Here is a 14,494-nt window from a genome sequence, read left to right on the forward strand (position 1 = left end):
AAATAGAAGGGGATGTTTGAAAATGAACTTTATTTTCTTTCTTTTCAAACAAAAACAGCACATTGTGACCCCGCATTGACTATTTTACCTGTTGTTGAACTGTAACGTACCCAATGCAATGCATCCAGATTTAGTAATCTGATAAAGTGTGTTACTGGATCAGGGTGATCCAATCCAATTTTGCTTTGAAAAACTGGCACAACATTTAGATGGATTACCTGATCCTGGATAGCAAAACATGGGATTTCCAAATCCATATCATTGTTGAAAATAAATGTGATCAGATTTCAGCTATCGAATGTTTATCAAATGTTGAAAGGGTTATAAATTTATAATTCTACATTTATAATTTATCCAATTATAATTGGATTCTGTGATCAAATTACATAAAATCCATTCTTGGCTTTGATCCTTCAGTATGTGTTGTTCAAAACATTAGTAAGATTGGAATACTTTTGATGCAAAAAAGGGTGGATTCAGGATGAATCTCACATTTTATACATATTTTGCACTTAATTGAACAGTAATAAAGTTGAAGTCAATCCCTTACTGCACAAAATATTTGTGGGTGAGAAATGGTCTGTTTTAAAGAAAACTCAAATGGACAAGGAAGTTTGTTTTGTGCCATTTTCTGTATCTTCAAACCCAAAATGTGACAGCAACATCAAAAGGTCCTGTTGCTCTTTACATAGCAAGCATTGTGATACACAAGCCCATTTAAAGAACTGGAAATCTGTATTTGTAAAGTATTTATCATGATCAGGGTGATTGAATCCAATTGTCTTTGAAAAACCAGCACAAAGAAAGCTGCATTACCTGATGCTGGATAGAAAAATGGGGGATTTACAAATCTGGATCCTTCTGATCAAGACTACATGCAAACAAAAGGACCACTACGTTCGACACAAATCTTTGGAATTTACACTCATGCAAAATCCTCTTACGAAAAACCCGCAATGCAAATTACTAATAGCGCAAATAACCAAAAACACATTCTATCATCTTGATAACTTACATATTGCAGATTCTGTTGGTCTAAAACCACATAATAAAGACACATCACATGACCATAGAAAGGTACTTTATTTGGATAAATGTACAGTTGTAGCACAATTGGTTTAGCGGTAACGGTGCAGCTGCAGGGTGTTGCGTCTCTTCCAGGCTGCACGACGAGAGCCACCGATGGTGAGGTGGAACTTGTGGCCCTTGCCCAGACCACGGCTCTTCTTGCCAGCAGACGTGAGCCCACGCATTTCCCTGTGCTTGTGCACAGCCTTGGTTATCCATTGCGTGTCAGGGTTGCGCCTGATGGCTTTGTGGAAGGTGTCAATGAGGATCACTTCAAAGAACTTGTATGTGGAATCTTCACCAACCCAGTAAGAGTTTAGCACCCGCAGACCTCCGCAATGACGACCAGCACGCTCCTGAAAACACAAAACCAACAGAGAGGTTAGAACACCACCACAATACCACCAGGATACAGGTGAGAAACTCCACAGACGTCAACTTGTGTAAATTAAAGTCATTAAAAAAATAAAAACAAGCATATATAAAAACATATAAAGACATTAACATTTCAAATCATAACGGAGATGTGTATTGAAGACAGAGGAAACAGTAGGCTTGGGTATCGAGTATCGATTGGAACCGGGACTAACTTTGCGATTTTCCCGGTATCGTTCAAAAGTTTAAATTTCGATTCCTAGTTTCGATTCACAGTCCGCCGACCGGAAGAAACCGCTGAACACCAACAAAGAAGCGTCCACTGGAAGTGTTGGCATAACAGAGCGAAGCAACTCGAGAGTCGTCCTAATGCTGCTAATAGCGCGTCAAATTCGCGCCTACCGCATCTAGCTATACAGTTGAACACTTTGAATCCATTTGCGCGTCAAGAGCGAAATTGACGCACCCATTCGCACCGCAGGAATTTTTTACGCACCTTTGCATTGAAATCACTCGCGCCAGACACTCTATTCGCGTCTGGTGTGAACGCAGCATCAAACCAAGGCATGGATGTGTTCCAAAAGTGCTCTCGATGCCGTTCGGTGCACAGGTTATTTCGCTGGTTGCTCTCTCCTCGCCAGATGACGAAGGTTTTACAAGTTGTTTCTTATTGTTTATTTGCTATTCTGCACTAGGTTAGCCCATCAGTGGGAGCACGGTAACATGTTTAAGTACCTGCAGCATCATACACTCCAGTGTAAATGTGTTTTCATGAGGTTTTCAAAAATAAAGCTCTCTTGAGGAAAGTGTACCCTTGTGAAAATATATTCATAATTTATAATATTTATATTCAAGTTCATAGATTTGATATTTATATTGTAGTTGAAAACAACCCTGTGAGAAATTCATAGTCAAGTTCATAAAAAGTAAAAAGTTCATTTGATGGAGAAGGTTAGACTATTTCCTTCAGAAAGATTGTTGGTTAGCTAGCTCATTTAAAATATCCTAAACTTTTTTTGACCCTGCCTCTTAAAATCGGAATCGAGAATCGTTAGGAACCGGAATCGAAACAAGGAATCGAAATCGTAATCGTTCAAATTCAAACGATACCCAACCCTAGGAAACAGTGAGTGGCAGCGGGTAAAGTGCAGAATCTAATTTTTCCAAAATATGAGACATGCTTTATATTAAAGGCTTCAAAATAACTTGTGAGATATAGTTGATGCAATATGCATCAGATGCTTTGACAGATACTTGTGTGGTTTAATGCGTTTAACTTGTATTTCACAGGTAATTTCTCCATCTGTTTATGTTAGAAAGTCATGCAAATATTTCCGTTTTGCTGTCAGAAGTGGACAAGCCTTATACAAGCGAGTCTCTGCTAAACTTCAGTGAACGAGCGACGAAGTGCAACAAAATGGAAGTGTTATAATGCTGAACAAAAAATATACATTTATCTAAAATATTTGTTGGACATTAAATGTTCTATGTAGTATTTAAAAACTGAATTTAACTTGTTAAAAAAAATAATTCATTTTTAGATGGTAATGTTGTTGTTAATGTTAGAATGTAATTTTGCCCATAATACAGCATAGCCTACATGGTTACATTTACTTGTTTTCATAGCCTTCAATATGAACATTGTAGGACACCCTTGGGCAGGGTGTATTCAAGTGTATACAGATTTATGGGGACTAAACAAAATAATTTTAGATGGAGAAAGCATGAAGGCGGCCTTCTAAACAGTAGTCAATTATCTCTGTCAGTGACCCAGACTGACGAGTTTGTGATCTTGGACCCACATAAAAATGAATGGCCGGTGTGAGGAACCTGTGCGACTTTGGCACCCGGATGAACGAGTTCAATAAGAGTTAAGAGCTAAATAAGATCAAATTGCGTAGCTAAACTATTATATAAATTTCCTATAACCAATTGGCATTCCAATTTGAGGTTGTGATAAAATGGAGTCAGATAAAAGTTTAATTGGAATTAAATTACTTTGCCACACTGAGAAGAAAACCTTCACCCTAGGGCTGATTGATTACGGAAAAAATCATAATCACGATTATTTTGGTCCGTATTGATATCACGATTATGTAACAATTATTTCACATGACTTTGGGAACGTGTTGCATTTATTAAAAATATTTCAAACAATTCTTAAAAAATAAAATCGAAATTTGAACATTTATGGTACTTTACCTATTAAAATAAATAATATAACAGATAATACCTCAATAAGCATTTAATAATTCCCACAGGTCTACCACTTATAATGTGGGAAATTCCCCAGCAAACATTGATTCACTTTAGCATGTAGATTGTATGAGTAGCCTAAATTAATCCACACAGATTATAAAATCAAATCAATTATTTTAAAACTTCGTCAAAGACGCAATTTCACAAACCGCGTGAGTGTTTAGCGGTGCTGCGTCTTCTCTCTCTGTCTCTAAAAATGGGTTGGACAAGACAAGCGTTGCAACTACACTCTCCTGTTTAGGAGTCGGGACATGACGGAATTGTCACTTGCACAATCGGGCCAGCATTGCATCACAACTAAAGTTGATAATTTTCACTTCTTAAATCTTATCAGTTTAAACATTCAAGCTGAGAGAGTTTATGGCTTCGGGAGGGACGGATGTGCGTGTGTCATTCAGAACACAAGACAAAATAAGAGTGTTCTTGCAAAACAGAACATGGCAAAATAATCATTTTCACTCGATTTGTACTATTTTGGTGATCATTGGGGGCCAAAATCGAAATTCAATTAATTGCACAGCCCTACTTCACCCGCTTATAGAAAACCATTGTTGGGTCGATTGGGCAGGCCTTACAGTTATCTTTAAAGTAAACAATTGTTTCAAACAGATTAAAGTGCACAGAATTCACAGTGAGCCTCTTTCATGCAGCATACAGACATTGTTGATAAACAGAACCGACTGATGGAAACGATGTAACTCAGAGCATCCACACTTGTGTGAGAGATTGCCAAAGCAATGGCCCAAACAGAAATGTATTGATCTATTCAAGTTCAACGCACGTAGCCTACTTCAAAGTGGGCTTTCCAGAGTGTCTACAGATATAAACAAGTTAAATTTAAGACTTTTTTAGACCTTTTTAATGCCACTTTGAATGAAATTTAAGACCAAACCTGTGATGGAAATTCACATTATATTACATACGTATATGTAATATTTAATGTTTAACCTAAGCAATTGAAGTAATTTAATATTAACTACTTGTTTATTGAACTAAAATCAATGTAACATTTGCAATCGTAAGAATATTCAGCAAAATAGCTCCTGTCATGTTACTTAACTATATCATATGATAAAAATAAAAAAATCAACATTTTTAATTTTTACCTCAGTTTCTTCTTCGAGTTTTTTTGTGTGCTGTTATGCACATCAGTTTTGATTTCTCACTTTAAAATCTCTCACAGAGACAGGCAGACCGAGTCTCAACAGCGCTGCAGAAATACATGCAGGGCTCGACATTAAGCCTTTTCATGTGCTTGTCCTTTTGACAATTCACTTGTCCGGGTAAAAAAGTTTTTTTTGTGTTAATTTATTCTGAAGCAATATTCTCATCAGTGTTCAATCAGCTTTGATATTTAAATCGGCATATTGTAATATCTGCACCTTTAAAGGGTAAATTTTAAATTCCTAAATTTGATCAATAAATTAAATTATTTAGAATAATAAGACACTCTAGGGCTGTTACCCTAGGTAGGGCTGATTAAATTTACACTGAAAAATTACAATTGCATAAAATAATGGTATGAAATCGATTTAAATATACAAATAAGAAACAAGAATGATACTACTTTTAAAGCTATGTTTTAAACATAACACTAAACCGCCAGTAGGTGGTGGCAGGCGACCGTCTTAATGAGTGAGTCACTGATTCATTCATTCAAACGGCTGATTCATTCAAGAATGAGACAGATGTTTATGAATGGGTCATTGAATCTTTGACTCAAACGATTCGTTCAAAATGCTGAATCATTCAGTAATGAAAACAGGTTGAGTGTTCCTGTGAGATGCGCGTGGTTCTGCTGCGATTTTTGTTTGGAACTATTTTCGCTGCTGAAACAGAACAAAAACAGGCAATAGTGCATCTAAAATGTAAGTGACTTAATTTTAACTGTTTATTGAACTGTTGTAGGAAATCAATGTCACATTTTCAATCGTGATGATATTCAGGAAAAATAATTGAGTTTGCTTAACATATGTTAAACATATAAAACTCCACATTTAGATTTATTATTGGCAGTATGTTGTTAAATGAGTGTGTGTGTGTGTTGCGGTCATTTGTGTAGATTTCTCCTCGAAATCTGCCTGAGCGTCAACAGCGCAACCTTACCGTCAGTAATGCATTTATTATCCACAATCGATCGCAACTTACAATAAATGTAATAAAATCAGAATCATTCTCTCGGTTTAGTCATTCCCTAGTTATTTTTGTTTTTGTTCTCATCAGGCTACTTGTCCGGTCGGGCAAGTAAAATTCTCTTTTACTTGTCCCTTCAAAAAATCCACTTGTCCCGGACAAGCGGACAAGTATTAATGTCGAGTCCTGCATTATCATTATCAATCGCTGTTTATGTAATAAAATCAGAATCATTCTCACGATTCGATGCTTCACTGGTTATTTGACGGACATTTTTTCCGTCAGACTGGAGAAATTTTAGCGGTAATGTGACCAGAAATATTTAAGACCCATAGAATCTGAATTTAAGACATTAATACTTTTTAACCTGTTAATAACCAACGCCCCCGGTACCGGGGGCAACGGGGCGCCCCCCCCGCGAAAAAAAATTCATATTCAAATTTCTAAGCAACCACTGAAATGGAATAACACTCCTAACGAGTGCTGAGTAATCCCTCTAAAACGGAGTGTACCGCCAGCTGGCGCCACCTAGCTTCGATAAAAAATAATAATAATATTTTTCAAAAATATTACCTTGATCAACTTAAAATAGGTGTCATTTGAAAGCTTAGAGTCTGAAATTTACAATTAATGTAGCCAATTTTATAACTTCCTAAGTAGTGATGAGTTATTTGCTGATAAATAGAAAAAAAATGTTTTCATAATTTATGAAGTAGTACATACTACAATATGTCAAATACATCATACAGCTCAGATAGTCATGTGCCATATGTCATTTGAAAGGTCTCAATGAGTAGAATAGAACAAGTATAATTGTTTCGGGCTTTTTACTAAACTTGAGTGAGGTTTTGTACAAGAAGCCCCTCAAGAGACCATATGTAAATCATATAAGGATGCATAATTTAAGGCACATTTCCGTTCGTAACTTCATTAAACATACTCCGATTGTGGGAAATGACACATCATTATTTACAGCAGATTCTTACGATTAAAATGAGTCCAAACTTAACATAATCCATCACTCAGAACTAAAGATATTCCTCATGGATTTCTACCACAAAGAAAATCCACAGACGCACGTAGCCAAGCAAGGTAGCTTAGACTTGGCCTTTTCACTCGTATCTTCATGAAAGATACATCGATCATGAAAAATGACATATCGTTATTTACAGCAGGGGCTCACGATTAAAAAGAGCCCAAACTCAATATATTCCATAAATCAGATCTAAAGATATTCCTCATGGCGTTCCAACACAAAAAATACCACAGACGTACCTAGCCAAGTATATACTGGTGAAGCACTCGCTTTGGTTTTTCGCTTATAACTTCATGAAACATGCACAGATCGTAGGATATTGCACAACATTATTTTCAGCAGACTCTCACGATCAAAAAGAGCCCAAACACAGCATAATCCATCACTCAGATCTTAAGATATTCCTAATGGAGTTGTAACACACGCACCCCCACAGGCGCACATAGAGCCTTGTATATAGATGGAGCACTAATGCCGCGATTTCACTCATAACTCAATGAAGCATGCATAAATCGTGTAAAATGGCACATCATTATTTACAGCAGATTGTTAAGATTAAAAGAGCCCAAACTCACCATAATCCATCACTCAGATCTAAAGATATTCCTTATGGACTTCTAACACATGACGTTGCACTATGCGCACCAATGAAGTAGCAGTAGCAGTGATGCTATGTTGTTTTGATGTGACGTTTCAGCTCATAACTCTATGAAACATGCATGGATTGTGAAAAATCGAACATCTTTATTGACAGCAGATTCTCACGATTACAAAGAGCCCAAACACAACATGATCCATTTCGTTGATCACGAGATATACCTCACGAAGTGATGCATGCTTGGCTAAAAAAAATGTCTCTCATCTTTCCGGGATGCAATGTGTTTTCCAATGTTTTCGGAGCCATCCGTGCTTTTTTCAAACGTGGGATAACACAAAATATGTATCATCTTAAAGCTTAGAATCTCAGCTTTTTAAAGCATCTAACAACTTCGATCAACTCTGAACGAGTGCTGAGTAGTCCCTCTAACTCTGAGGGCACCGCCCGATTATTTTTTTATTATATTATTATATTTTTTTCATAATCTATAAAATACTTTTTTTTACTATGTACTGCAATGTGCCAAAAACATAAAACAGCTCATGAAACATTCACAGATCGTTGAAAATGGCACATATTTTTTACAGCATACTATTACAATTAAAATGAGCCCAAAATGAACATAATCTATTGCGTTTATGACAAGATATTCTCCATGGAGGAACAATTTTAAAAATACCCATTAGGGGGCGTCAATGACTGAACAAAAAGCCTGTCTTGGTTCCAAATGCTGTAACTTTTGATTCCTTTATCCAATCACCACACAATTTTATCCAGATGCAGCTCACATGTAGAGGGAATTCACCAAAAAAGAATTTTCCACCTACCTTATTTCCTTCCTGAGTTATTATATGTCAAATAAGAAAGATATGCAAAATCATAATACAAATTATATTTATTTTTTGTCTTTTCTCGGCAGGAAAATGTCCAAATGTAATGTAATTTATATTTTCAAAAAATTTGAAAAGTGTTCTATCAAACGATACCTACCTTTTGACTCTCCTTGCTATAGTTTTGGAGTTATGAGTCTTTAGTTTTGTGTGTCACTCAGAAAACAACAATTTTTTATTGCCTTTCAAATGTGTGAGGACTAAACAAAAAGGCTACGTTTGTTCAGAATGCTGTAACTTTTGAGTACTTTATGCAATCACCACAAAATTTTATCCAGATGCAGGTCACCTGTAGAGGGACTTCACCAAAAAAGAATTTTTGAGCTACCATATTTCCTTCCAGAGTTATTCTATGTCAAACAAGAAATATGAAAAATCATAATAAAAATTATATATATTTTTTTGTCTTTTATCAGCAGTTTCTCAGCAGGAGAATGTCCAAATGTAATGTAATTTATATTTTCAAAAAATTTGAAAAGTCTTCTATCAAACAATACCTCCCTTTTGACTCTCCTTGTTACAGTTTTGGAGTTATGAGTCTGTACTTTTATGCGTGTCTCTCAGACAAAACTCAAAAATGGCTTCAGTGCTTAACAGGTTAAGGCCTTTTATTAGGGAAACTTTAAGACATTTTAAGACTTTAAGGACCCGCGGCCACCCTGCTTTCCTTAAAGCCTGTTCACACCAGGACGAATTTCGCGCGCGATATTTGCCGACGTTTAACGCCTCGTGATTAAACAAAGGGCGCCAATGTGAGTGTGCACACCGACGTGAAAAACACCACGCGTAAATGCGTCATTTAAAAAAAAATGCCTCGGGTTCGTTTTTTTTATTTGACGCACCGCGTCAAAAACTATCCGACCAATGAGATTGGTGCTTTTGCTCACGTGTCTGGAGCTTCTGAAGTTACAGTAAAACACAACCTGGGGGCGCTCAAACACAAAACGGTCTTGCCGAGCACACATACGTAACAGCGAAGATGATATACGGCAAGAAGCGTCTACACACTGCCGGGAAAAAGACGAGGAAGATGCAAGCCAAGATTAATGAAGAGCTGCTGGTCTCGTTGGTGTCGGAACATAAGGAACTGTATGACAAACGAGACAGTGACTACAAAAATATTGATAAAAGAAACCTGTTATGGAGTGGTATTGCAGAGCAAATGAGCCTTGATGGTGAGTTTCATTTCACTTAATTGTCTTTCATGTACATAGGCTTTCATGTACATAAGCACCATCTAATGTCAGGGAATGAATTTGCATGTCCACTCGGCTCATCGTCAGTGAAAATCGCTTGGGAGTGAACTAGAGCTGGACGATTTTGGCTAAAATTATAATCGCGATTAATCGAACAAGTTACCTCGATTACGATTATTGAACGATTTAAAAAAAAAATCTCTCTCGTGTCACTGGCAAGACTTATACTGTAAATATGGTCATGGTTATTTTTTTTAATGAAAGAATGCATTATCCTATCTTTGTGAATCTAAAATAAGGAAACGCACAGATAGCTTTTAATGCTTAATAAATATTTCAAACAATTGAATCAAACAAAGCATACAATGCTTGAAATAAAAACGTCTTATAAAAAAGTAATTCAGTTTTAATGTAAAAAGAAAGTTTCCTAAAAGTAAGTTTCCTAAAAGTGTAGAAAATAGTTATTTTTGTAAACAAAATAAATTATTGTAAATATTGCCATCTTAAAAGTAAAATATAACTTGTATAAAACTAAAAAAACTAATCCTTTTCATATTGTCTAGCATTTGTAAATGCTTGTGTTATCGAAACCTGCTTTGTGGAGTGGAGGCACTTGTTGCTGGGCGTTTGTCAGTCTCTCTCTTTTTTTCGCGTGTTTCTTTGGTACAAGCGGCTCCTGTTGCTGAGTTGACTCAGCGTTTGAGTTCCCTTTCACACAGAGATTCTGGAAAATACACTGATAAAGTGGCCCGGGATTTGACCCGGGTTCGTTTGACTTTGGTTCATTCACACTGCCAGTGATTTTCCGGAATCAAGAGAGTGCGTTCACACAGACACACACAACCCGCAAAGACACGTGAGATGTCCCAGCAGCGTCTATAGTTTGCTTATGAGCTGCGATTTCTCTCGAGAAACCACGCTTGTGCATTTTTTTTCTCTGATTCGATCATAAACTAGCGCATTACGAACCGTTTCACGCTGGCGAACGATCCCGGCTTAGCGCCATCATTACGACACGGCATTGATTATGGCTTTTGTTCACACAGCGCACGTTCCGGGACTGAACACGGCAATGTTACTATGTCCCCAACCTGGCATCAATCCCGGGTCGTGTTTGCGTTCACACAGAAGGTGTTTGTTCTGGCAATTTCCCGGGATCAACGCGCTGTGTGAAAGTGGCTCCTGTTGCTTCAATGTCGCAGACTGGACGGGGCGGAGTTACATGACTAAACACGCGGTAATATGTTTTAAGAGGGGAAAGTACATTAACACACAGTGGGCAGAAATATTAATAGGATTAAAAAACCGACATGGTAAAATTACGTCGGTTATAGGCTCTAAATTTCGGTTTCGATTATTTTTCTATTAATCATCCAGCCCTAGAGTGAACAAAAAACACTGGCGTATAACGCGCGCCGACATTCGTCCCGGTGTGTACAGCCCTTTAGGCTGAATGTGCCTTGTGACATCACACGACGTGTCTAGGCCCAACATCTGTGGCAATTAACAAAAATTGCAAGCTCCTCCAAATTAGTTTGCTTTATATTGCACTAAATTCTGCGATTGCAGAATTCTGGAGGAACTGTTTAACAAAGACTTCAAATCCCAACGATTTTTTTTTTTTATTATTGGAAAATACTTCCAGAACCAAGTCAGTAGGGGTGTTTATACACGGAGAGAGTTGTGGCTTGATTGTTGAATTGGTACAAAAGTACAGGTACTTTTGTGATCTCTACTAAGAACTATACCATTCTCACTATAGTGCCAACTAACTCAATAACCACACACTGTCTGACGCACAGCAGTTTTCGGTGCACACGTGCTCTGTGAAGAACATCCTAAGAATATTTACACAGGAACTGATCCTAGTGTGCATTATTGACAGGGACAACAGGTCCATTATTCTAAACTTGTGCCCGATTGTGTACATGGGCACTTTTAAGACAGTTGTGAAGTGTGTACAGTATGTAGATTTTAGCAAATACAATCTGTCTGACTGAACAAAACGCGTCAAGGTGTTGTCCAATTGTGGATGACCTCATAGGCTGAGATGCTGCTCACATACCTCAGCTACTGACTGCAGGCTGCGTGCGAACTTGATCTGGTTGACGCCATGGTGCACGGGTTTGCCGTAGGTGGCACCTTTAGGTACGGGACGCTTGCGACCTCCACGGCGCACACGTATACGGTAGATGACGTAGCCTGATTGGTCAAGAGCAAAGAGTTCAGATACACACAAAAAACACGGGGAGAAATTAGTTACAGGACATTCAACTGAGTGGTTTGAATTTGAAATCTTTATTTCGAACATGGAAAAGAAAGTATATAAAAATATAAAACAATGTTTAAAAACAGGAGAAAAAAAACAACAAATGAGCAGCAAACAAAGTACACGTCTTTCCTGTTAACATACTTCTATTACATGTACGAAAAGGAGTAGGAAGTCAAACTTGTACTCCTACCCCCTTAATTCTTACGTTCATTCAATTTACAATTTCTATATTATTGTTGTTCTATACACATATGCATACATATACAGTTAAATAACTGATCGACAAAAATCAATGATAAATCTGATGAATATGATTATAAGACATCACTGTGTCATGACTACGTGCTTGAGGTATGTCAAACATGACTTCTTAGAGTCAACAGTTGCTGATAAGTGTACAGCGGATAAAAAGGTACGGAACTAAACAAAATTGCTTTCCCCCCCTATTTAACAGTGGTTTAATAAACTAATTGAGTCTGTCTTTAAATGTGTTCAGTTATTAGTTAAAAATGTATTAAGGATAAAAAGTTCTCTCTGCTAATGCTGTAAACTATATAGGGAGCCCTTACTTGCACGGTATTATAATAATAAAGGTTAACACAGCACAAACTATGAGCCTAAATTCAGTAGCTATTTATTTTTAGATATAATAAATCAACACTCAAATAACAAATTGCATATAAATTTAAATATACGTTTTTACTCCAATTTGTTGTTGAAATATAATCCTTTACACACTGGCTGTCATTTTCACAACATTTTAAACATACATTAAATAATCAAGACATCACCAACAGGTTAAGTACAATATAATGAACATAAAGGTTAATATAGTGCATATATTTAGCGAAATAGTTATTTCTCTAGCTGACTAACAAGCTGTGGACAATGACTTGTCTGACGTAAATGTAATGCTATGTGGGATATTGTTTAAAAGCTGTTTTACTTATGTCTTTCCGCCATTGAAACACTGAGCGAATACATGATATAATACATTTCAGCAAGTACTTTATCTTTCAACATACCTTCTGATGCTTTAACTGAGGCGCCTATAAAGTGATCTGTCACGCTACATTAAAGAGCGTTAAAACAGCATTTATTGTTTGAATTTCGTGATAAATTGGGGAAAAAAATAACACTGTTTCTTAAGGAAAGTAACAAAACACAGAGCTTTATTGTGATTGTTGGTGGTGGTTAATGGTGATTACGCGACAACGCTGTGTAAGTATTGTACTCAAGACAAAAATTCACGGGACAAATACGTATACGTTACACCCCTAATTACTATATAATCAAATGTCAAGGAAGAACATTTTTTGTGACAAAAGGTAAAGTAAGGTCAACCTCTCTTAGCCTCAACAATGGGATTGTTTATTGTTTATCACGGTTTTTCATTTCAGTTTGAAAATCGTTACAGCCCTACTGAAAAGTGCTTTGTGATATATTGCTCAGAAAAACCATACGCCACCAGTAAACCCTTAGACACCGGACTGCTCACATCACTCACCCTGTTTGGCCTTGTATCCCAGTCTGCGAGCTTTATCGGGTCTGGTGGGTCTCGGAGCCCGGTGAAGGGAGGACAGCTGACGGTACTGCCAGCACCGCACACGGAGCAGAAACCTCATCACATCCGACTGCTTCTTCCTCCATAGCTCCTGCATGTACTTGTACGCTCCCATGATGCCTCACCTGCGACACCAAAAATTAGACTAATGTTAAGAAAACTCTTAATGAAAAAACAACATATCCAAGCTATCTGCATAAGTTGACAATGCTTCTAAAAGTTTTACTAACACCATTTTACTCACCTGTGTGCACATTGTTGATGAGCTCATTGAGACTACATGAGCACTTACATTTTTTATACTACATCACAAGCAGCCGGTGTTGGGAAAGTTCACTTTCTACATGAACTAGTTCAAAGTTCAGTTCACAAATTTTAAAGTGCACTAGTTCAGTTTATTTTATCGGCGGGCAAAGTTTGCACAGAAATGTAATATTTTTCCCATCCTCAGCGACCTTGTCATAAAACTCGTTTAAATTATTAAACTCGTCTGATATCTGTTGAGCAGGTCACATATTAAATTTTAAGGATTAACAGTTAAATTATCTTATATTTCATTTCCAAAGCAGTTGCTTTAAGGAAGAATTATTTAATAACCTATTGTACCCATCAGCAGTGTCTTGTTGTGGATAGCTTTGGCATGGCGACTGATACATGCAGTCATGAGAAAACTCAACTTTCAAGTCACAGACAATTATTTCAGAAACCTTTTAAAATACAATGCAAGAAAATGACATTTGACATAATATAATACGTTTAATTCAGTTCTGACTTAAAATGGAAGAAACGTGCAACCTCCGGCGTGACATTAGCTACTCAACTCTTCACAATTTAGCGTTAAAATGAATGTACATCATCATTATGGGAGAAAAATAATGGTTAGATAGCACAGCTAAGATATTCCGCATTAAATACATTAATTGTGTGATTTGGATGTCATTAAATACACTGAGATATTTGATGGATTCTGAGTGCAGAAAAATGAGAAAGTCTCGCTTACTTGATGGCGTACTAACCGGAAAGAGAGAGCAAGTTTACCCATAATGCTTTATTAGACTTTTTCTTGCGAATTTCCGGTTCCGTTGTTAAATAGTTGTGGGAAA

At 36.9% G+C, this 14,494-nt stretch overlaps 1 protein-coding gene across 1 annotated transcript; it reads right to left on the minus strand.

Moving 5' to 3' along the window:
• Positions 1-1,064: 1,064 nt before the first annotated feature.
• rpl15 (ribosomal protein L15) lies at positions 1,065-14,468 on the minus strand. The gene is made up of 4 exons (XM_077200093.1): positions 14,392-14,468; positions 13,335-13,516; positions 11,621-11,757; positions 1,065-1,424 (listed from the first exon to the last, which is right to left on the minus strand). The coding sequence occupies exons 2-4, from the start codon at positions 13,504-13,506 to the stop codon at positions 1,119-1,121; spliced, it is 615 nt and encodes a 204-aa protein (XP_077056208.1). The 5' UTR covers positions 13,507-13,516; positions 14,392-14,468; the 3' UTR covers positions 1,065-1,118.
• Positions 14,469-14,494: the final 26 nt, after the last annotated feature.

This window comes from Siphateles boraxobius, unplaced genomic scaffold, assembly GCF_051911475.1.
Source record: "Siphateles boraxobius isolate OS27281-9 unplaced genomic scaffold, OSU_SipBor_1 43, whole genome shotgun sequence".
Taxonomy (NCBI): Eukaryota; Metazoa; Chordata; class Actinopteri; order Cypriniformes; family Leuciscidae; genus Siphateles; species Siphateles boraxobius.